Genomic DNA, 23,758 nt, shown 5'->3' with positions numbered 1-23,758 from the left:
GATGCTTTAACAGAATTTTTAGCAATATCCACATCCTGGGACCTCTCTTACCCTGGGAGAGGGTCATTATAACATTCTTGTTTATCATGACATGGATTTGGACATGCCACGCATTACTCACATCATCTCCCTGACGAGAATAACTCCCTTGACTAAATCCCTTGCAGTGAGTTTCACAGATTTTATCTAAACAGGGCAAGGGGAACAAACAGCACATCAAGACACCATTCTATGATTCCTCCACCCAAGTGCACAGTGCAAACGTGGTCCACCACGGGTCAATCTGTATGAAGCACTGCCCTCCTCAATGCTTCCCTCCTTTTCTTTTAAATGCTTTGGGAAGAGTCACACATGAATTGCTGGTCTTATTGTAACAGCATTAGAAAAATAGTCAAAGGGCTTGGAGGGACAAGAGCCTTCGTGCAGTTAGCTGTGTCCAAGTATCAGACAGACTGCTGGATGGAAAAATTTATAATTTTTCTGTGGATAAATAAGGTGCATCTAGAGCAGCATTTCTCGGCTTTAGCACTATTGGGCTGAGGCTGCCCCTGTGCTTTGTAGGAGGATTAGCAGCATCACTGGCCCCCACCCACTGGACTGGATGCCAGCAACACGTCAAGTTGTAAAGTTGTGACATCCAAAAATGTGTCCATGCCTTGCCAAATCACAGAATTATGGCCCTTCCCCACTGGCAGTCACTGACCTAGAACAAGGCGCACTTAGGGCCAACGTAAGGGACATGTCCTAGAAATGAAAGAGCAGGGGGTATGAGGAAGTCAGTCCTCTGTCACTGGAGTTATTCAAGCAAAACTGGCCCAGTTTTGAGGAGAATGAAGCAACATATGGCATTTAAGGACATTTCTTAATTTTATAATTATATGTTGCACAAGCAAAATACTCTACTATTGGGATATAAAGGATTACAAGGGAAGTAGTATCTAAAACATGAAGCAAAATAAATAACATCTCTTTTCTGTCAGGCTCACTTTGAAGAAGCCCAGCCAGTTGTTATTTCACTTGATTATGGTAGTATTTTTAGGAATTTGGTGAATCGAGCATCTCAATTACCTATATATTACAACTAGGACTCTCATAAAATCATTTTTCAACAGAAAATAAGCATCTATTAAGCATTTATATTTCAGGAACATCAAGAACACAGTTGTGTGGAGTCGGGGTAATGTGGAGCAGAGAGAATATAAAATAAAATTTAAAAATAGACACTCATGAGCCCCTGAGGCTTGGATGAGCAAATTAGGAAATATCAAATCCATACATAAAACAGGGACAAGAAAAGAACCAGAGTATCACTTGACATCATAAGCCCTAGGAGACTAGAGAGAATAACAGAATGAGCAGGAAGGAATGGACGTGAACAGGAAAAAGACATTCACATCAGTGTAAACAGAAAGCCTGCCTCTGAAGTCTCCCTGGAAAGTCACTTTCTCATAGTCTCCCAGTTACCATCTGCACATTCTTTCATGAAAGAGAGAGCACAGTGTTTCTTCCACCTGGAATGTAATGTTCTTTAGCTGTCTGCAGACCTTGCCAAACCCTACCTACCTTCAGTTCCCAGTTCCAACCCTACCCTCCTTGAGTAACCTTTCCCAAGTTCCCACTACATAAACACATACCCCTGCTACTATCTTATTAGGTATAATTATTTATTTGCATATCTTTTCTTCCACCAAACTATAAGCCACCTGAGTTTAGGAAACATATCCTTTTGCCTTTGTACCAAGGGCACTTAATATAATGCCTCTACCAGGCTAAGAATAAACTTTTTTTTTTTAATGAATTGAAAGAATTAACAGGATGATAACCTACTACATACCCAGAAGATTAAAAATCCCTAAACAAATCTTGGATTGGGTCACAGCTATGACCCACCTATTCTAGATCAGTCTAGATGTTTGTAAGTTCAAAATAAGTATTTTCCAGTAGTGGAAAACCTGGGTTTGATGCAAAAGAAAGACGAAGCAGCGAAGTGAGCATGTGGGACAAAGGTCTCCCCCCACTCTCCCCTCCTCCACTGCCCATACCTGTGCCACGAAGGATGCCTTGATTTGAGAGCAGCTCTGGGGGTTCTACTTCATTTGCCTTTAGAAGCTGGGCACTCAGGGCCATTCCAGATACGGTCAGGACCACGTCCCTGGTCCAATCTAGCTCTACACAGTCTCTCCACACAGAGTCATCAGAGTACGAAGCATGTCACATACTGTGTGCATAGCTTATGCAAAAGAGAAGGAAATATCATCCTGTCCTCAAAAAAAAGCAGAGTGACAGCTTTAGAGATCCATTTGTGAATCCATTTTTAGTGTGTCTTTCATCACAAAAGTAAAGATGAGAGTTGCATGTAGTAAGCTTAATATTGCAGCTACAGTGATCATAGCACAGATATGCTACAACTATACATTTTTAGCATGCCTTTCTTGAAAAATTTCAGCTCACTGATTTAAAACGCTGCATGTGGAGTGCCTAGGTGGCTCAGCTGGTTAAGCGACTGCCCTTGGCTCAGGTCATGATCCTGGAGTCCCGGGATCGAGTCCGACATCGGGCTCCCTGCTTGGCGAGGAGCCTGCTTCTCCCTCTGACCGTCCCCCCTCTCATGCTCTCTCTCTCTCTAATAAATACATTTTAAAAATCTTTAAAAACAAAAACAAAACAAAACAAAAAAAACTCTGCATGTGGACTGATGAGGATTTATTTAAGCCTTCATTGCCTCTTTCCTCATGTCTAAGATGGAGATACTAGTAATATTCTCTTACCAGCTTAGTATAGGAATTAAATGAATGAGAAAATACATAAAACCCACAAAAAATAGTGTTTCACACATAATGAGCATTTAAAATTTTAGATTTTAGTACATATTATTGTTGATATTATAATTATGTTAGCTTTTTTTTTTTTTTTTTAACTTTTAATATCTCCAGTCCAAGAGAAACAATTCTTGGGGGGGAACCGAGGGTCATAAAGGTCTGGTACCAAGTTTAAGTCTCTACCACTTTGCAAGTAGCAGAATCAACATTAGGATCACCACAGCCTGCCTCCCACACTGCTATCCTGATCATCCTCACACATAGCCTAAGTTTCAGAAAACTCCAACTCAAATGTCATCTCAGATAGAATCTTTTTACTTATTTCCTTTCCAGACCTTTTATTCTAAAGCAATCTCACAGAGCTGATTGTTTTGAAACTTCCCTCATTGCTCCTGCTTCCCCTCCTCCAAGAAAAGGACAATGCTGTTCAAGGACTTTATCATAGGGAAGGAGGCAACAGCAGTTTTAAAATGCTTTTGTTAACATTGTGACATCATAGAAATTTCTCACCAGAGGTAATTATCTAAGATGCACTGGTTTGTTTTTCTGTTTGCTTTAGGGTTAATTTACTCACTAATTAATTCCCCTTCTGTCATGTGTTTATTTGGAAACTACTCTTGTGAGAAACAAGCCCCATCAGGACCACCGTCCACTGGGCAATAGAATGGCCCATGGCTGAGAACCAGCTTCTATTGCGGCCACGTGTCTATGATGGAGGTCATAGGATGACAAGCAAGGAATGCAGACATTCCTGACGTATCAGCAAGTGTTTTATACTATGAGATAGATGAGTAGCTAAGCTAATTGATATAGGACTCCTTTAGCTAAGCCCGAGGTATGATTTTGCTTTAACAACACAAAGTTCTCTTTTCAAATACCATTAAACATGTACCTTTTAAATGGGTCAATATATACATAAGGCTCAGTATCTTGATATGGAAGGAGCCAACACTTAGCAGTTTATAATAATGAAATTTCATTGATTTAATGTAGTAGAAGTGCTTTTACTGGTCTATGAAAAATGCAGTTGAAAACTTACAGAGCATGTTTCTAATCAATGGACTGTGGCAATCTAAGAACAGTGTTCCAGAAACACTTGCAGCTAAACTCTAAGCAAACACTGATACTCCAGGCAGTGTATCAGTGGGGCTTGGGACACTAAAACTGTGGTGTTGCTATTTTTGTCATCACCACCTGGTACATTATGGAAATCCCTCTGTTACTAGTGACAAAGTCTTGATTCTTGCCAGCTCTGATTTTACCTTCCAACAGAGGGAACTGGCAACACAGGGGAGAATACAATAGAAGCCACACTTTCAAAAATTATATTCCAAATATAGACCAGATTTCCTTGCCAAGTGGTCAGAATGGCAAAGCGTCTTGAAACATTTGCCATCACTTAATAGGGTTGAATGTGCAGGGCATGCATCCCAGGGACGAGTTGCTTTCTCCTAGGCACCGAGCCTCCAGCTTGGGTAGCTGCCATCAGGTTCACAGTGAGGCCTCACAGAACACAAACCAAGCAATTAAGCTTTCCCAATGTGGAAGGCAGATGTGACTGAACACATCATCTACAATGTGTTCCGAATTTTTCTACAGCAAAGTAACTTTCCACAGAAGTGAAAACTGTATGTTTGTATTAAGCACAGATTACCTATGCTTACACAGTAGTTGTGAGGAATATCACTGAGAACCAGATTTAAAGAAATGCAACAATAAACACAGGTTGATGCCAACCAGCAAATGCCAACTGCTACTGATGGCTATTTAACTGACTCTCGGTTTTTATTTCCACATTCAAGAAAGTCTTTATGTTCACTTTTCTGAGATGCTTCTAGGGATTTAAATGTTCTTCGGCCTTTCTATACTGTCCAACAACCAATATTATTTATGACCTGCTTCCTTCCAAGAAGGATTCAAGTGACCCGTAACAACATGAACAGGATAACAAAGGGGACATAAGTATTTGAGTAATTACTACCAACCAAATAAAACAGTTTTAAGTGAACTCAAACATTTCTTTACACCTCCACTCTTGATATTTCTAGTACGAATTTATTCATTGTTACTGGGATTACATGAACTCACAGCCAAGGTTGGAATGAGTGTTTTGTCCATTTTATCTTCCTTCCCTGCTTCTTTCTTTTCAAGTTGGATATCATCCACTATGGCCTTTTTAAAACACAACTTTGATCATGCCATTCCCTTAATTAAAAATTGTAATAGCTTTTTCTCTTTTAAAGAATAAAGTCCAAAATCATTAGCAAGGCATATAAAACATTTAGCAGTCTAGCCACAGTCCCTCTATTCTTCTTTACCTTCTACTAAATCTTGCAGAGCACTGGTTGCCCCAACAATACTAAACTGTATTATTACACTATTAAAACAAATACCCTTCTCTGTCTTCATATTCTTCCATCTGCCTCAAAACTTTCTTTTCTCTTTCTCTGCCTGGCAAAGTTGCACTGATCCTTCAAGATCAAGACTAAACGTTTTCTCTCCAAGGGAGCCCGCCATGACTCACCTGAGTGTCATGAATTGCTCTTTCACCTGTGTTTTGTATAAGTTTGTATACATGTACCTCAAAACTTTAATCCTTGGTTATATTTCTTTGTCTTATACCAGACTATAATTTCGTGGAAGATAGTAGGATACATTACTCATCACAGAAAGACCTAAATTTTAGAATACTGCCTGGTACCATTGGCATTGATCAAAGTTTGCTGGATGAATGACTGTGGGGTGAGACATTATCAGCAACTCTATCACCTTTCCTAAGTGCCAGCCAGTGAGTTAAGTACTTTACAGGTGTTATCACTACATCCTCACATAACTTTTCAAGTGAGGGACTACTATTATTTCCTTTCTACAGATGAGGAAACTGAGGCTCAATAGTTAAAATAACTTGCCTAAGGTCATGCAACTAGTGAGGGAAGGAGCTGGGTTCCAAATATTGGCCTGTTTGATTCCAACCCTGTGCACTATTTGCTTTCATCCCTGACAGCTCTGTTGAAGGAATGAACAGTTAATAGGGGAACCATGGATAACACAGTCCTATTTGCTACACATAACATGGTGTAGAACCTTCTGCCCTAAATTTTTGCCCCAGGACCTCAGAACTAAATATTAACCTATAAGCTATAGCCCTCAGCTCCCCCCAAGCATACCAACAACTTTTGGCCTTTGGTTAACAGCCAACAAGGGTAGAAATGCCTTTCTTGTTGGTAAAGCTATATTTGTCATATCATTGTTATACAAGTGACTTCAGGGTCACAGAAAATATGCTTTAGTACAACTTGTGGCTCTGTTAGATCCTCAACAGACATTGTCAAAAATCAATACCCCAGGTACTAAAGGACATGCTTCTAGCAGGTCTGTTGGTGTCAGGTCTTGCTGGGAACCATGCCTTTGCAGGTGTGGCTGGCCAACATTAATATACCCTGGGCCAGATCTGACATAGACCTTTTGATCCCACTGTCAATGACTGGAACCCAAATGAATTTGGTTCCATGATTTCTCTTGAACATAAACTCATGGAGGAAAAAGGGAGCAAAAATCAGATGCAGACTGATTCCATGGGCAAATACCTTCTGGTTCTTCTCCTAAGTACTTGCCAAGTCAGAGTGGAAACAAAGTTATTCCCGAGATAGTGCCTTGTTAGTAAGGGAGCAAGACAGACACTTGCCCAATGCAGAGTGGCACTGTCATGATGAGAAACCTGACATGTCTTATAATGCTGGTCTCCTGAAGCAAATGTGATTCAAGGGATCCTATGAGGTCTGCATATCACTTCAGCTATGAGAATGCCAAAATGGATAACCTTTCTATTCATAAATCCCTTTGTCACAAATGAAGAACAGGAAAGTGTATTACCGTCTGGGTTGCAAACCACAGGTGTTGAGTGCAACGATTTCCGGAGAGGTTGGGATAGAAAGCAGGTTAACTTCAAGCCATTTTTGTAAGTTTTCGCCATGAATAAGGAATCCTTTGTCTGGACTGTCTATACAGAATCATGGGGACTGAGTCATGCTGTTGAATGGGAAAGGCAATATGAATCTTTGACTAGTGTGTTTTGGGGCCACAGCATGTAAGAGTTAGTGACTTTTACAGATTATACTGAGTAAACTGGCTTTTGGTACACTCTATTATGTGATTTCCTAAATCCAGATTAATCTCTGGCCTTCATACATGGGCTGCAGTCAACTGTTTTCATGCAAAATGTTCCCAGATGTGCTGCAGGTAGTGTGGTCCAAAAAAAAAAAAAATGACTAATCCTTTCCACAATAACAATATGATTGGCAACCTTTATGGGCAGATAACTCGTGTGATGTGAACAGCTTGAATTCCTCAGGCAGTTTCTCAGCTCTATACCACCTCCAGTTGCAGTTTAAAATACAAGCCAATCCGGGATTTTGTACAGCTAACAGTGCAACTTTATCATTTGGAATAGAAGGGTCACTGAGGTCTCTTACCATCACAACTTTTAGAACCTGCTTTACGTAATAACATGTGTTATGAGGCAGCAGATGGTTCAAAGTGCAGCACTCACTGTTTCTCTTCCAGGCTTATATATAATCATGTAATTAAAAGAATGAAACAAAGCTTTTGGCCATTGCATGTGTGATAAAACAATTAAAGTTATAGACTTATTCTTAGAAAACAACCCCAAAGAGATAGGTGAACAGCAAAGAAGGCAAAGGCAAACCCATGGAGTCTATTATCAAGTCTCCTAACTCCCAGGACAGCCACAGGAGTTATTTTTCAAATGTATGTATTTCAGTGCTGTAGATAGTACTTCTCTGGGAAAGTAAGCATTTGATGCCTCTTACCATCTGGAACTCTTGTAGGTAAATACAAGTCCACATAAAAATCAGTCATTGTCGTTCCCTTTAACTTATTAGCACAGCCTCAGAAGCTGATGACAATGAAAGTGCTGAAAAGCATCCTTGTGAATGGACAATCACTTGAGTGGGGAATCTATTTCTACTAGACTCTAAATTTGTACACCCCTTTTTGTCTTCTGTTGAAAAAAAGTATTTGGCATTGTGCCACCACAGAAGGCACAAAGCTTGTGTTTGGAATGGGTACATCGTGGATATCCTGGGAAGAGTGACCACAGGACAGATGTGCAGGCTCACGGGGGCCTGAAATTTCCAATTCATATTCCCTTTTCACAACAGCAAAGAACAAACTACCTGAGCTCTTTCCCATAGTTCATACTCTTTCACTCTCATGATCAGAACATCATTGAAATGAAGCATGACACCTGGAATCCTACAAAGAAGAGTCCCCCTGACTTGCTAAAAAGGAAAAAAGGAAAAAAAATGCCAGGAGAAGTAAAACTTCCAAATAAATTGGTCTTTACCTCAAAATTCCCAGCAGTGCATAAGGATGGTTTTGATGCCTACAGTAACATCCATCCACAATCAGCTACTGTCTATTGGAAAGGTAAAGTTGTAGACATTCCCAAGAAAGGATAAGTGAGCCAATAATGGCTGCTTATGTATCTTGCACAGGATGCATTTGTCTCCAGAAAAACCTTACCTTACCATCAGACCTTACTACTTTTATGACTCCTACTTTAGGTGTATGTTGTGCGAGAACTAAGGTTTCATGGATAAGGCCCTTAGTTTGTTTTCCTTAGAATGAAAAGATAGTTTTCTAGCCCAAAAGGAATTGGTTCAGTGGCCAGATCCAGCTGATATCATATCGACTTCCTTTTGTATACTCCTAGTTAGTGACACAGATAATTTGAAGAAATCAGTTTTAACAATTCAAAATCCTTTGCTTCAGATTCTTAAATGTCTAAGCCAATTCCATGTCTTATGGTGTCATCTCATTTTAGTGGAAAATTGAATATAATTAGTGAAAGATCCACATTGCACAGCAAATTGTTTATCAATAGTGTTTGAGAGTATCTTTACATTGTCTGCTGGTGGCCATTTTTTTCCCCATAGAAATCTATCCTTGTAATAGAAAAGATTACATGGGAGAACAGCAAACTACCCACTCATTCATCAATTCATTCATTTAACAAACATTATGGGGCATCTCTACCCTCTGCAAGGCACTGAGGAATCAGAAATTAACAACACACATCCCCTGTCCTTAAGAGTTCTCATTCCAGTAGAGGAATTAGTGAATAAAAATCGCTACTATACTTTGATTAGTACCATGAGGAAAATACATAAAGGAGCACAGATAATGGGCACAACTCAGCTTGATGCAAGGCATCAAGAAAGGTTTCCCAGAGAAGGGGCCCTTGAGTGGATTCACTGAGCAGACAAGTGGTAAAGGTCATTTTAAGCAGAAGGAACAATGTGTGCAAAGGCATGTAGATTTGAGAACATCGTATGCAGTAAACTTTCTGCATACACCCAGAACATAACACACTGGGGAAACTACATGGAACTGAGCTCCTCTGGAGGGGACAAGAACCAGAAAATGGTGGCAGATGTTCAACAACATGTAACGTTGGTTTGTTGGACAACTATTGCAGACAATGCCCATCCTAAATAACTCCAGCTTGCAACTACGAAAATGAGAATAATACAAGAAATCTTAATTTTAGACCATGTCATCTGCTAAAGTGCATAATAGTACCTGGCCAAGCCCAGCATCCTAAATGTTTCTCCTCAAGCCAACAGGGTCAATAATATATTTATGACTTGACAGGTTACAATGAAAACCTGGTAATGGCTAGTCCTGCAAAAACTCAAACCACCCAGAAAATGGTGTGTGAACACTGAATATCAAACTATAATACATACTACATGGGGGAAAGGGTTCCGTTAAATCTGTGTGCAGCCTCCCCAGCCCTAGGAAATAACAGGCTCTGCCATAAGGTCATTATGTTTCTCACATAAATCATGAGGCTGAACATGATCATGATATTTATAGCTTGAAGCTTTCAACTCATAGTTCAAATTTCCCAGTGGATTCTCAGACAACTGCTGTTATCTCTGAAGATGGTCAATCAGAAAACAAATGCTCATGGAGCCACGGCAAAATACAGACTGAAAAATGAAAAAAAAAAAAAAAATATATATATATATATATATTTGATAACAAGGAGTGATTGTTCATGGCCCTCAAACCAAGGAGTTTATGCTGTCAGAAATTTAAAAAAAGACAAACATGTTATAACTTGAAATATATCATTGCCATAGTGTAGTGAGAAGAATCACATATGGCAGAGGTTCAGAGCTTGGATTGCAGAATGGATTGAGTCTGGGAAGGTGAGCTCAGTGCCAAATCCTATCACTTTTGGGCTCTTTAGCAAGATCTGAAGGCACTCTGTGCCTCAGTTTCTCAATCTATACAACAGGCTAAAGGTAATGTCTACTGCATAGATTGTTACGAGAATTAAGGCAGATAATACATCTACAACAGCTAGAACCCTAGCTGGCACAAAAATATTAGGACTATTAAAAATACGAGGGATCTTTAAAAGGCTTCCCAAAGAGGGTAGTCTGCAAACAGTAACTCAGAGAATAGGGACTGTGGGCTAATTCATCCCTGTTCACTCTTGAGGAATTGTGGGCTGGTCTCTAAAGGGAGTAAACCCCTCAATAATCCATCTTTGATTTTAGCTCCCCTTGGATTTCTGGCGCTGAATTGCAACACTCAACTTTGCATTTGTAACGTCATTTTCCCCCTAGTTTTCTTCTTCTTTGTTCACTTTTGTCATTTTAACTTGAATCCAGAAATTTACATCTCTCCCTATGTTCCTATCACCTTATTGCCAGAGAGAAAGTTTAGTCCTTTGGGGGAAATCAAGAAATTGGGCTCTCATCTTAGCTTTTTCTGTTTATTGGTTGTGTAAATTCTGGAAAGACACTTCACCCTTTGAGCTTCAGCTTCCTCACCTATAAAACAAAATGCTTAGATCATCTTCATGGTTCCTTCCAGTTCTAAAATGTAAAGATCTTATAGCTCATTTACATTTTTTTTCCAAAGTCACTGATAAAAATTTAACCTTACTTGACCACCTCATACAGACTTTGTTTCAAACTGTTCTCTTAGAATATATTCAACTTTCTCATCCAATTCCTACCACTTCCCTTTTCCACAAGAGTCCAAGTAATGTCACTGATGCCTTGTGGAAGTCATGGTCCTCCAGGGCTACAATTCTTCCCTAAATTGTTCAACTAATGCTGACATGTTCTCTAGTGAAATTCATTGTTAGTGAATCAGCACTGTGACTTTCTAAGCACTTGCATGCTCTCTAATAAAAAACTCTATTCTAGAAGAGTTACCGAAATACATCCTTCTTACTGATTTATTCACTCTTAATTTATATTTCCTGAATTTGCCCTTCTTCCTTCCTTTTCAACCCTCTGACAGTCCTCCCGTTATTGATTTCTCAAAGATTACTGATGGTGATTCCATAGATTCATCTGCTATTTCCTCCAGAACTCAGAACTGGGAGCAAACTCAAATAACATGATTTTATGGGTTTGTGTTTGGACTTCTCTCCCACATTGATGTGAGATAACGTTTTCATATAATTGTATTACCATCTCCAGGTTAGAACACATTCTCACAAGACATGTATCATATGACCTCACTGATATGAGGAATTCTTAATCGCAGGAAACAAACTGAGGGTTGCTGGAGTGGGGGGTGGGGTGGGAGGGAAGGGGTGACTGGGTGATAGACACTGGGGAGGGTATGTGCTCTGGTAGGCGCTGTGAATTGTGCAAGACTGTTGAATCTCAGATCTGTACCTCTGAAACAAATAATGCAATATATGTTAAGAAAAAAAAAAGAAGAAGAAGAAGGTAGCGGGAGGGGAAGAATGAAGCGGGGGAAATCGGAGGGGGAGACAAACCATGAGAGACGATGGACTCTGAAAAACAAACTGAGGGTTCTAGAGGGGAGGGGGTGGGAGGATGGGTTAGCCTGGTGATGGGTATTGAGGAGGGCACATTCTGCATGGAGCACTGGGTGTTATGCACAAACAATGAATCATGGAACACTACATCTAAAACTAATGATGTAATGTATGGGGATTAACATAAGAATAAAAAAATTTAAAAAAACACATTCTCACTGGAGAGATGGAAGAAGCCAGAGGGACTGGACAAGGTCTTTTCTTTCACCATCTAGAACCACCTTCCCCAGCCAATGATTCTCCCTTCTCACCAAGTCTTCTGCTGAAACATAATTTAAACACAAAACAGCAAAAACAATCCCTTTGCTCCATTTTCACATTCTGTGCTTTAGTCTCGCTACTTCTCACGGGTTCATTCCCATCTTCTATGCTGTCCGTGGGGATGCCCAAGGACCCAGCACACATCTAGCACCCATCCCTTGCCACTGGTACTGTTATCCCTCAAATGTCCCCATGCAGGCTAGCAACCGGTGGGTTCTTTGGAGATCTTGTCTTTTCTGTTTTGTTGAAAAGATTTTATATGGTCAGAGTTTTTTAAGTCTTTCTATTTCTCTTAACCTATGTACCCTTTTAGAGTCTCTTTCCATGAGAAGTGTACCTCTATTTTTAAGCCATTTTTTGCTAAAGCATATATAACTTGATCCTGGTTTTCCTTCCTCCACTCCTGCTAACAATATAACTGGAGAACTTTCTCCCAAAATTTCACATTACTTCCCCATCCTACAATGGTTCTTCTTTTACTTTCAAAATGATGTCCAGTGTAGGAGTTCCCCTTATTCCTTCATGCTTTCTCAGAGAAACCATATGGCCTGTAAAGCAAGTCAGGAATGCCTCAGATGCCCAGTTTTGAGACAAACGAGATAGGAAACATCCAGCTGACAACTATCTGGATATCCCCCAACCCTAGTCTCAAGTTTTATGTTAGTAAGAAAGCTCCTACTAACAACAGCTAGACAATCCATGGCAGATGCCGCAGCATCGCTTCTGTTCTTCTCCCCTATTCTTCCTACCCAGATGTCTTTCTGTGCTTCACCCTTCAGATTCATAGTCACACACTACGAATAATTATAATAATTGTGATAATCGCAGTTTTATTCTAGCCCACCACCCTGCCCAAGTGCTACAGCTCATCATGGCCCTTCCCAGTGCAGGGGATTTTTCCACATCCATTATTCTACGCATAGTTCCTTCTATTGTACAACCTGCCTTGTCTGAAAAATTGATTTCAGACATCCTGGAGAGGTAGACACGCAGCCACAGGATCCTATCAGTCAACAGACAAGAACTCTTTTCTTAAGCAGCTTCTCATTACTTGTACCCCTCTGAGAGAAGAAAGTTTTGGCAGCTTAGAATCCTTTCACTTGGCTCCTCGCTGCCAGAAAGTAATATCTCTGGGCATTTTTCAGGTCCTCTCATTCCCTGCCTCCCTGAGGGGTTAAGGTCTTGAGGAATGTACCTTGAAGATGAGAATAAACTGTAGCATCAAGAAGAGACAGTTTTCCAGTGCTACCCAGAAACACCAATACCAAGCCAAGCCTATGCATGGACAGGGCTCTCTCTTATTGCCAGTCTGCCACCATGGTACACAAATCCGAGGGCAGCCAGATAATCAGTCTAGAAGTAATGACAGTACTTGCTCATTCCCACACCTATCAGGCTGAGTAAACAAGCGATACTCCCATGTTCAAATGAATCAGTGTAGGCCATTGTGCTCAGGGTCTCCTGGTCTTGAAAGAAGAAATAAATGGCATACTAGCTTTCAGCCACCCAGCCACTTACCTCCGTTTCCCGCAATTCCTCCATATCCTAGGATATTAAAAAACAAAAAAAGTTTTTACCAAGTGCAAGAAAGATTTAAAAGTTTTTACCAAGTGCAAGAAAGATTTGGGTCTTAAATTTGCTTTGTTTTGCATGGCAAGTGTCTAATTTTCTAGCTGTTCCATTTGTAGTTATGGGAGAGGTACCAGGATTTGAAAAGATATAGAAAACATTTTTGATAGCTCTGGGCTATATCAAGTGTTGGTTTTAATAGCAGGCCAGATCTCCAAGAACATGCTGTGTGGCTGTGTATGAATTTGGCTGTTGGTTTCCTTTGCCAGATGAAATGATGATTAATCGGGACTCAGATGTCAGTTGTTTTATGTTACTCGTGCTCTTTGCTAACAGCTGCCTATTTCAAGCTGTGCTTCCTACATGTCAAATGTAAACCTGAAACCACAAGTTCCAGAAGGAAAATTTCAAAGTACTCATAGAGTATATCAGAATATTCAGTGTTGTTTCTGATTAAAGTACAATTAGTATATTATGTGACTTAGCCGAAGTCAGTATAGAGATAGAAGGGTTCAGAATACGTGAAATATTCCGGAAAAATTAAAACAAACTTATTATTAGGTATACATACCATGTGTGTAGATGTTTTAAGATATATATTTATGCAAATACTCAATGCATAAAACGCTCCTTGATATGCTAGTGTCACTTTCCTTTTTTATTCTGCAATAAATAAAAACAGTGAAATATTACCAGTGGGTGAATTATAACAAATTTAAATTCTTTATTCAAGCTTTAAAATTTTGAAGTAGATGGTTTTTTCTTGATAAGGTCTTTAATACTTCCTTATTTGCTCTTTAATCAAAAATGCCCTAAGAATCACATTTGTATGCTTTCTTTTCACACAGCCCAAACAGAAACAACATTTTAAAAGGAAAAAGAAAGCAAAGAAAATATTGGTCAAGCTTTTCAGAAGTTTAGAAAAGCATATGCCTAAAATTTGGTGTGGACCAAAAAGAATTGATTTTTTTTTTCTTAACCTAGATAATAAATGTCTAATTTGGACTGTCCATGTGGCATAAGGTTCCCAAATTAAACTCTTTCAGAGATTGCCATTTTTAGCAAAAGAGGGGGAAGTGAGAATCAGACAACACCCAGGCTCTCTCTATACACTGTAGCCAAGTTGTCTAAAAACCAGTTTGGCCAATTCCCTGTAGTTCATTGCCTGACTGAGCTATATCAAGACTCCAGAAACTTAAAACAACCACAGGTAAGACACCTGAACAGGACTGATCATAGCCCAGGGACTAGCATAAAGTCTGGGAGACAGAGAGGACTGCCCTCTCATTTTCCTACTAATGCCCTTTGCCAAAGCATAAACCACCTGCTCGAAACCTGCTCCGTCATATCCAAAACACAGTGTCCAGGGAAGGGTCTGGTGACATCCAGAGGTGGAAAGGGAGCTGGGTAAACAGTCTGGTGTTGTTCATTTTTCATGTCCATTTACCTCCAGGTTTCTAAAACAAGGTCTTCTCCCTTCCTCCTCCCCGCTAGGTGGCAAACCTGCTAAGGCTCTTCCAGATCCCTCAGATAAGCTACGCGTCCACCAGCGCCAAACTCAGCGACAAGTCGCGCTATGATTACTTTGCCAGGACGGTGCCCCCCGACTTCTACCAGGCCAAAGCCATGGCCGAGATCTTGCGTTTCTTCAACTGGACCTACGTGTCCACCGTGGCCTCGGAGGGTGACTACGGGGAGACGGGGATCGAGGCCTTCGAGCAGGAAGCCCGCCAGCGCAACATCTGCATCGCCACCGCGGAGAAGGTGGGTCGCTCCAACATCCGCAAGTCCTACGACAGCGTGATCCGCGAGCTGCTGCAGAAGCCCAACGCGCGCGTGGTCGTGCTCTTCATGCGCAGCGACGACTCGCGCGAGCTCATCGCCGCCGCCGGCCGCGCCAACGCCTCGTTCACCTGGGTGGCCAGCGACGGCTGGGGCGCGCAGGAGAGCATCGTCAAGGGCAGCGAGCATGTGGCCTACGGCGCCATCACACTGGAGCTGGCCTCGCACCCCGTCCGCCAGTTCGACCGCTACTTCCAGAGCCTCAACCCCTACAACAACCACCGGAACCCCTGGTTCCGGGACTTCTGGGAACAGAAGTTCCAGTGCAGCCTCCAGAACAAGCGGAACCACCGGCGCACGTGCGACAAGCACCTGGCCATCGACAGCAGCAACTACGAGCAAGAATCCAAGATCATGTTTGTGGTGAACGCCGTGTATGCCATGGCTCACGCCCTGCACAAAATGCAGCGCACCCTCTGTCCCAACACCACCAAGCTTTGCGATGCTATGAAGATCCTGGACGGGAAGAAGTTGTACAAGGACTATTTGCTGAAAATCAACTTCACAGGTAAGCGAGGAGCCTTTACTCATCTTCTGCGGGGTAAACAGGTAGAATCAAACAGGATTCAGATACCTCTGTCCCTGACCTAGAAATCTTCATTTCAGAGCCATAAAAAGGGTTCAGACTGTTAAACAAATATTCCGAGATGCAAGATGATGGCCGTGGTGTTCTAACTTATTTTTGAGTGGATGACTTGGTTGATGCACTACATGAAATTGAAAGGCTCCCTAGGCTAGGCTGATCTGTGGTAGCTGTCTACATGTGGGCTACGCTACATTTGCTCTCTTTTTTGTTAGCTGTGGGGTATGACACGTCTGATACGGGCATTTAATCTTCTTTAGCAGAATTGGAAACTCTCTAAGGAACATGAACTTCCAAGCCTTCCTTTGGGGTGATTTGAGCAAAAGAATCTCATAACTTTCACAGTGGGTGAGAGAAAAAAGTCGCTGTTTTCCCAGAGCTTAATTAGGGGCAAAAGGGAAAAATACTCAGACCGTGGTGATTTCCAGGCATTTGAGTTGATTTCTTCTGCTATACAGAAACATTTCCATGTCAGCATTAAGAGTCGTAGATTTTCTCAAAGGATGTTATGAAATGAAACTTTTTCTGGGAGCCTGAGTATAAACAAATTGAAGGCTTATGGAAGTCATTACAGTATAGTAGTGAATAGGCAAAGGTGTGTTTGAAATGGCTTTTGTTTCCTCTTCATTTGATTCTAAATATGGTAAAGTATTTCTAAAGATAGCATTGCATTTCAATGCATTACTAGCATAAAAGGCACAAAATTTTTAAGTTTGCAATCTCTACAACGGTACATGTGATAAACCAGTGCATTAAGGTATTGGTTCTGAGGACTTTAGCTTTACCCAAATCATAAACAGTAAGTAATATTATATGGCACAAAAAAACTCGATGCCAGAAATATTACAATGATAAAGTGCTTCCATTTGCCTAAATCGCTAATAATAATCGCCCCATGCCATTAGGGCATCATTCTAATCTACACAGTCTGTTTCAATGGGTTTCTCCCCAAAGACATGAAAGTTCGTATGCTCAAATCATATTGTTATTAGAATAAGTGGCAGTTCTCACATCTCCTCTATAGATGATCATTTGGAAGTCAAAATGACCTGAAAAATCACTGGTAGGACTTACGACCATTGGTTCCTATTCCAAAATTCTAATTCCCAAATCAGTCTTGAAAATAAGCACAAAAATTACCAGCCTGCATTTTGCACATCTTTTCCTCATTCTACCCAGAGGGAGCCGAAAGTAGTAGAAATCAGTTATGTCAGTATTTTCTCCTATTCACCTACTAGATACCTCTTCCCATTGGAATGACTGTTTATAAGTGGTAAAGATTAAACTCTGTGCCCTGTATTCCCACAGGTGCATTCCATATAGAAATAACAAATATATATTTTATATATAATATCAAATCACCATTTATCTCAAAATCCCAGATCGATTTCCACTGACATCTCCAGAAAATAAGAATGGACCACAGAAATCAGTAAAAAAGAATAGCTTTGCTCTAAATAAAATGAATTTCACAGGTATCTGTAAATAGCATCTACAATGCACCTAAAGATAAATAAGATAAGCACCATCCCTACCCCCTTCTCATTACCCTTGGGGTTATTATTTATCTTTATTCGCTACATGTATTCATTAATCTTATTAATCTAGTCCATTCCTCATTCTTCAGTATACAAATACACAAATCTATCTGCTCATCAGCAGCTACTATAAAGGGAGCTCTTTGATTTCAGTGAGCCCTTGCAAGGTGTTTTAGGTAACCAAAATATTTTTCTTCATTTCCCAGACTGAGTCTTAAATGGTGAAGAAAAGGGAAGAAATAAGGCCATTATTTGGTAAATAAAACAAAAGTATCTTCTTTTTGTCTGTCTTGTTCAATTACTGGCTTTGATTCTACAATTTGGTTCAGCGTTGTAAACTTGACCGCAAAGTGCTATTTTAGCCTTCTCAACTTGTTCGACATTACCAATCCTTCTCCACCTCTGAAGAGAGTAGAAGGGTGAAAAACAGGTGGAAACTACAGAGAAGACAGGGAACTTAGACCAGCCACCAGTGCCACAATGCTTAGTAATGTGGGAATTGGAGCAAAAAGTGCCATACTATGGGAGGACACTGAGATGCTAAAGGAGCTAAATATGTACATTTTAAAAATAAGGCTAACCTGGTTACCTATTGAAAAGCAGATTTTGTTTTACATTTTTCTCTGAAATAGTATCTTTGTTTTTATAACTTGAATAATGACCCAAGGGACTAAGCACAAAAGTAAACAGCAAACCATCTTTGCTCAAGTGGGTTGAAAAAGTCCTCTTCCAGCCATCTGCTTGTACTCAGTGCATTTACTCCAAGATTTTTCTGACAAGGGATAGATAGTTGCAGCCAGCCTCCTAAGGGCTCTAGTCATTACAGGATAGAAAAGCTAAGCCTCCTGAGAATTTTAACTACATAAGTTAAAATACTCTTTGGTTCCTCAGTATATTCCTACTAGCTAGTTCCAGCATCGGCCAACATAAGTATCCTTGGAGTTAACCCAGTTTGATATTCCTTTTACAAAAGTGATTTTGCAGAACTACAGTTTGTTCAAGATTCATCAGAAGAGTGAGCTCTCCTGGCATAGGATCTAACCACTATCTACCTCTTGCTATGTACCCCACATTGACCCTTCCTTCCATAAAGACTACTTGCAGTTCCCCAAGCACATCATACCTTTACTTTTGTCTTTGTATCCTGTGTACATGAGATGTACATGTAATGTGCATGTCTGTTTCCTCCACCTAGGACCTCTCACCCAACCTCCATCTACCCTATCTAGTACCTTCACTTACTCGGTCTCCACTGCTACCATCCTGGTCCAAGCCACCAACATCTCTGGGCTACATTTCTACAACAGCCTCCTAATTGACTCACTCTTGCCCACCTCCATCCCAGCCTCCACAACCCATTCTCTCCACGGCAGCCAGGATGCCCTTTTAAAACTTAAATCAGAGCAAGTCACTCCTCTACTCACAACCTCTTAGGGAGTTTCCCCATTTCACCCAACAGTAAAAGTCAAAAAATCCTTGCAATGCCCTATAGATGTCTTCCCCGATCCACCCCCTCACTGTCCTTCTTGCTCTCCTGTCATTACTTTCACTCCCCCTCTTTCTCCCTTCACTCCAGCCACCCTCATTACCAAATTCAGGGCTTTTTCTGCTGGTAGTTCTCTGTGTCTCTAATGCCCTATCCCCATATATTCCTGGGGCTAGTCAATTCCCTTACTTCCTTCAAGCCTTTACTTCAATGTTAGCTTTCCTGAGGCCCACCAGGCAATCCTTCTGGAAGTTGTAATTCACGGCGCCCACCCCACAACAGGCATCCTCATGTCTCTCTAAGCTGCTCTATTTCTTTTATACACAGTGATTTTTTCCCTTTTCTTTCATACCACCTCATTTATTTTCAAGTTTATTCTCCATTGTTTGATCTTCACACTTGAATATAAACACCATGAAAACAGAAATCGTTATCAATTTTTTCACTGACACAGCTCAAGCATAATGGCCACTCAATAAATATTTGTTGGTTATGAATATCACTTGACACCCAAACTCATATTTCCTTCTCTGTCTCCATTACTACATTGTGAGCTTTTTCAAGGCAGAGAATATATGTTTCATCTCTGATCTCAAATACCCAACACAGTTTCTAGTACAGAGTGGGCATTACATGAATATTTACTGAAGGAATAAGGAATGAGGAAAAGAATCAATAGATTTATAATATTCTTTTTATGAAAATTTAATATATATACTGTGTTCACTAACAAATGAGTTTCAACAAAGAAAAGTATATGACTTCTAGAATGGCTTGCTTTTACCTAAGCACTGTCCTTTAGTTATGTTCTATCATTGTATTTGAGATACATTTAAAACCTAACAGCATTAGCTCTGGATCTCTTATCCATCCCTGTTTTATAGATGAAGCCCCAAAACTCACAGCGATTTGTCCAAGGTCATCATCTGGTTAGTGGCAGGAGCAGAGACTGAAATCCAGTCACCAGGTCTGGGGCTGCTTTTGGGTATCACCAAGGACCTTGGGATGTTGAGGTCTTTGATCCCAAATACCTAACATCATTCTGACATATGTTAGATTTCAATGGGATGTTGATTGAAGGAATGAAAGACAATCAGTCAGTAAGTTTGAAATATGTTTCTTTCTGGGCTCCTTCTTATGATTCTTTTAATGCTCCTGGGCCACTTTCCCAATTAGTTGGAGCTGAGGTGTTTCATAAAACACCCACACTTTGGAAGCTGAGCCTTAGAATCTAAACCTTAGGATATTAAAAAAAATTTTTTTCAAAGCTTTTTTTGTTGTTAGTAAAATGATTTCCATCTGAAAGAGCCATGTCATCCAGAATTCTGAAAGAAATATTTAAATGCGAATTATGTTTATTGTCATTTGACTTTTCAAAATGACTGAGTGAAATTCCTTGTGCTTATCATGTAAAAGGAAAGCTTGAACTACCGAGTTAGAAAGAGAAGAAATAGAGAGGGCCATTAAACATCCACAGAAATGCAATATCACTGTCTGCTGTGTGTTCACAGTAGAGTGCAGTCTCTCTCACTTTTTATTCTGAGACCAATTCCAGAAAGTGGAGGAGAATAAAATCATAGAGTGACAAAAGGCCTTCCTCAAAGATGAACTTGCCCCTACTCCTCACTTGACAGGGGTGGAAATTCAGGATGTCAGCATTATTATCTTCACTTACTGAAGCACATAAAAGTGAACTCAACTGTCAGAGTGATGTGGTAACCGGACTACACCCAATTCAAAAGAGAAAAGGAAGAGCTCCCACTTACCGAACATACTGCCAGGGGAGCTCCAAGACTCATCCACAACTGGGGAGGCATTCTCTTGGAAATAACCCTCACAGCATTGCTCTGTGGGATTTGCAGGGGCCGGTGGGCTAGAATGTTTGAGAAGGGAGAAATTGAGAACTTGACACAATAGGAAATGTATCCAAGATCACATAATGAAATAGGTGACACCAAGGTCCTGATGTAGTCATGCATTCCACAGATGTGATTAGACTTCATGCTGGGGCCTGGGGACACAACAGTGAACAGGAGCAATGCAGTCCCTGCTTTCTGGAGCCACTCAAGTACAGAAGCAGGATGATGGGGGCCTGCAGTATTAGGGTCTTGCCCTAGTCTTTGCGTTCTGTTTTGATTTTGGTTTTGGTTTTGAGTTGGAAAATTATTATGTATCTTAAGTGAGGCCCAGAAGAAATCTCCAACTCACTGAACAAATCTCACTCCCAGGGTTTGACTTGCAAGTGAAGAGGACAACTGTTATGCTGGACTTGTGGTCCTAATAGGACTGGATAATAGGACACACAACGATGACAGTTTTTGTTGTTGTTGCTCATTTGGTTGGTTGCTTGTTTTTTCCTTTTTTCCTTTTTTGGCAGGTGGGGGGTGGGGAGGTGAGGCACACTCCTCTCTTGGTCTCAGCAAGGAGACAGACTGCTGAGATCAGAGACTTGCAGCCTTGTTCTTATGTCTACGATTCTCCATACCTGGAAGAGAAGCAGAGGTAGAAAATGAGGAGTCCAGCCTCACTGTCCCACTCACCTCTCCATCTGACTCATCCACTAGGTCCAAGGATTACTCCTGGTTGAGACTGTAATCACAGAGCACAGGCCAGGAAGGGCAGATTTTCTGGAACACTGCACTCCAAGGAATATGTTTGAGCTGGCCCCAACCCAGCAAGGCTCTCCTCTTGGAAAGTACAGGGCCATCCAAGGCACAGCGAGGAAGCCAAAATGGTAATGGCCACATCTTTAGATGAATGGGCTTTGAAGTCCCTGAAAGAGCAAACTGCTCTTGATCTTGCTTCCTCCCCTGGAACATTTGTAGTTCCCACAAAAGCACAGAAACTTGTTCCAGCTCTGCTGATCAAAAGCATATCCAAAATGTAAAGATAAATATCCTGTATTTCTTTCTTCCCTTTTCTCTCTGGTCAGCTTCCTGGGGTCACAGGAATAAGATTTAAACCCCCAAGGGACACCACTAATGTGGTTACTTATTTGTTTATGCACCATGCATTGTGCTTTGGTGTCTTAGAAGCTTGTGAAATGATTCCCATTTTAAGGTCACACAGTGGAGAACAGGAGTCTCTAGAAAACCTCATTTTTCACTTTGGCCTGAGCTTTCTGCTGCTGCTGCTGCTTATTATTCTCATCATATAGTTGTTATTATTTCATAATCCTTATGATTCATTTAAAGAGCCATCCTGTCTATGAAGCAGAAAACAGTAATCATCCCTCATGAAGTAGGAAAGAAACGAATTCTACCACTTTGCTATTCAGGAAAAAAGTACAATAAATATGCTATCCTCTAGATGTTTCCAGGCTTTTTGGACACTGTGGTATATTTATAGGAATATCACGTACAAAGGTGTCTGGAGATTGAGGAAAATATTCTGAGCATTTTCTAACACTATAGCTAACGTGTCATTTAAAAAGAAGTTTAGCCTATGTTCCTGACCTTCGGGACACCTGGTGTTATCCCACAATAACCTGGTCTTTCAAGGTTTCTAATTTCAGTTGAATTGGAAACACGTGTTTTTCTACTGCATCTACCTTTGTGGTACTACTCATCTTCGACAGCATACTGGAGAGCCAAAATAGATAAAGGAAGTGCTTCCAGTGGATTCAGAAAAAAATTCTGTCCATGGTGGCAGTCAAATACTGAAATAGAGGACTTTTCTCTGCAGATTTTAAAAGATTAAATTGTCATCTAATGAAGCAGGAGATTATGGGCGATCCCTCCCAGAGTTGTGTTTGGTAAACCTTCCTAGGAACCTAGCGGAATTGTCCTAATACCTGAGCAGTGAGCACAGTTTCTCAAGATTAAGGATGTGAGGTCAAATCCTGAGGAGCAGGCACTGAGGAGGAAAGCTAAACACTCAGTGCCTGGTCAATATTCTCACCTCCCTCTTACTTTAAACGTTCAACAGGTGTCCACAGTATTGTTAGTCACTCTATGTGAGATCTCCAGGAAAGATTACATAGTCATCCTTCACATTTTTTCTCCCGACCCCTAGCATTATACCTGGGGTAGTATAAGCCCTCATTTGTATCTAGTTCATTCCAAAACTATGACGGTTAAAGGATACATCCCACTGTCTGGGATAATTTAGAATCTGATAAGGTGGCTGAGTCCCCAGAAGTTACAGTACTAAGTAACATTTCAGAATATTCAGAAACTTAATTCCATAAAAAAATTATAAACAATTTCCCTAGCACAGAGTTGACCATATATTACATTTCCAAAATAATATCTCCAATACAAAATTATGTTCATACACACACTAAACTGCTGAACCAAATATGATTAGATGTTCTATGACTGACCATTAATATATTATTCTTTAATTTTTAAAAAATTTTCTTCCAGCTTTATTGAGATAAAATCAACATATAACATGTTGTAAGTATAAGGTGTACAACATGTTGATTTGATATTTATTCATTGAAGAATGATAACCACCACAGCATTAGCTAACACCTCCATCCCATCACATAATTACCATTACTTTTGTGTGGTGAGAACATTTAAAAACTACTCTCTTAGCAACTTTCAAGCATATAATACAATATTTATTAACTATAATTACCATGCTGCACATTAGGTCCCCAGAACTTATTCATCTGACAACTAACTACAAGTTTGTATTCTTTGATCAATATCTCCCCCAATCCCCTAGCCCCTGGTAAACAACCATTCTAACCTGTTTCTGAGTTCAGCTTTTTTAGAGTTCACATATAAGTGATATCATACAGTATTTGTCTTT

General features: G+C 40.5%; 1 protein-coding gene across 1 annotated transcript in view; it reads left to right on the top strand.

Moving 5' to 3' along the window:
- Positions 1-23,758, top strand: part of GRM3 (glutamate metabotropic receptor 3) — a 99,354-nt gene that overhangs the window by 5,707 nt on the left and 69,889 nt on the right. Inside the window, exon 2 of the mRNA XM_045865147.1 lies at positions 15,040-15,895. Coding sequence (XP_045721103.1) covers positions 15,040-15,895 — 856 coding nt within the window. The remainder of the gene's footprint in view (positions 1-15,039; positions 15,896-23,758) is intronic.

The sequence above is a fragment of the Mirounga angustirostris genome, unplaced genomic scaffold (assembly GCF_029215605.1).
Source record: "Mirounga angustirostris isolate CCGP_5_RB_7025 unplaced genomic scaffold, mMirAng1.0.hap1 SCAF_12, whole genome shotgun sequence".
NCBI classification, from domain to species: domain Eukaryota; kingdom Metazoa; phylum Chordata; class Mammalia; order Carnivora; family Phocidae; genus Mirounga; species Mirounga angustirostris.
Note: the sequence above shows the minus strand (reverse complement) of the source record. Positions and strands in the feature narration are given on the sequence as shown.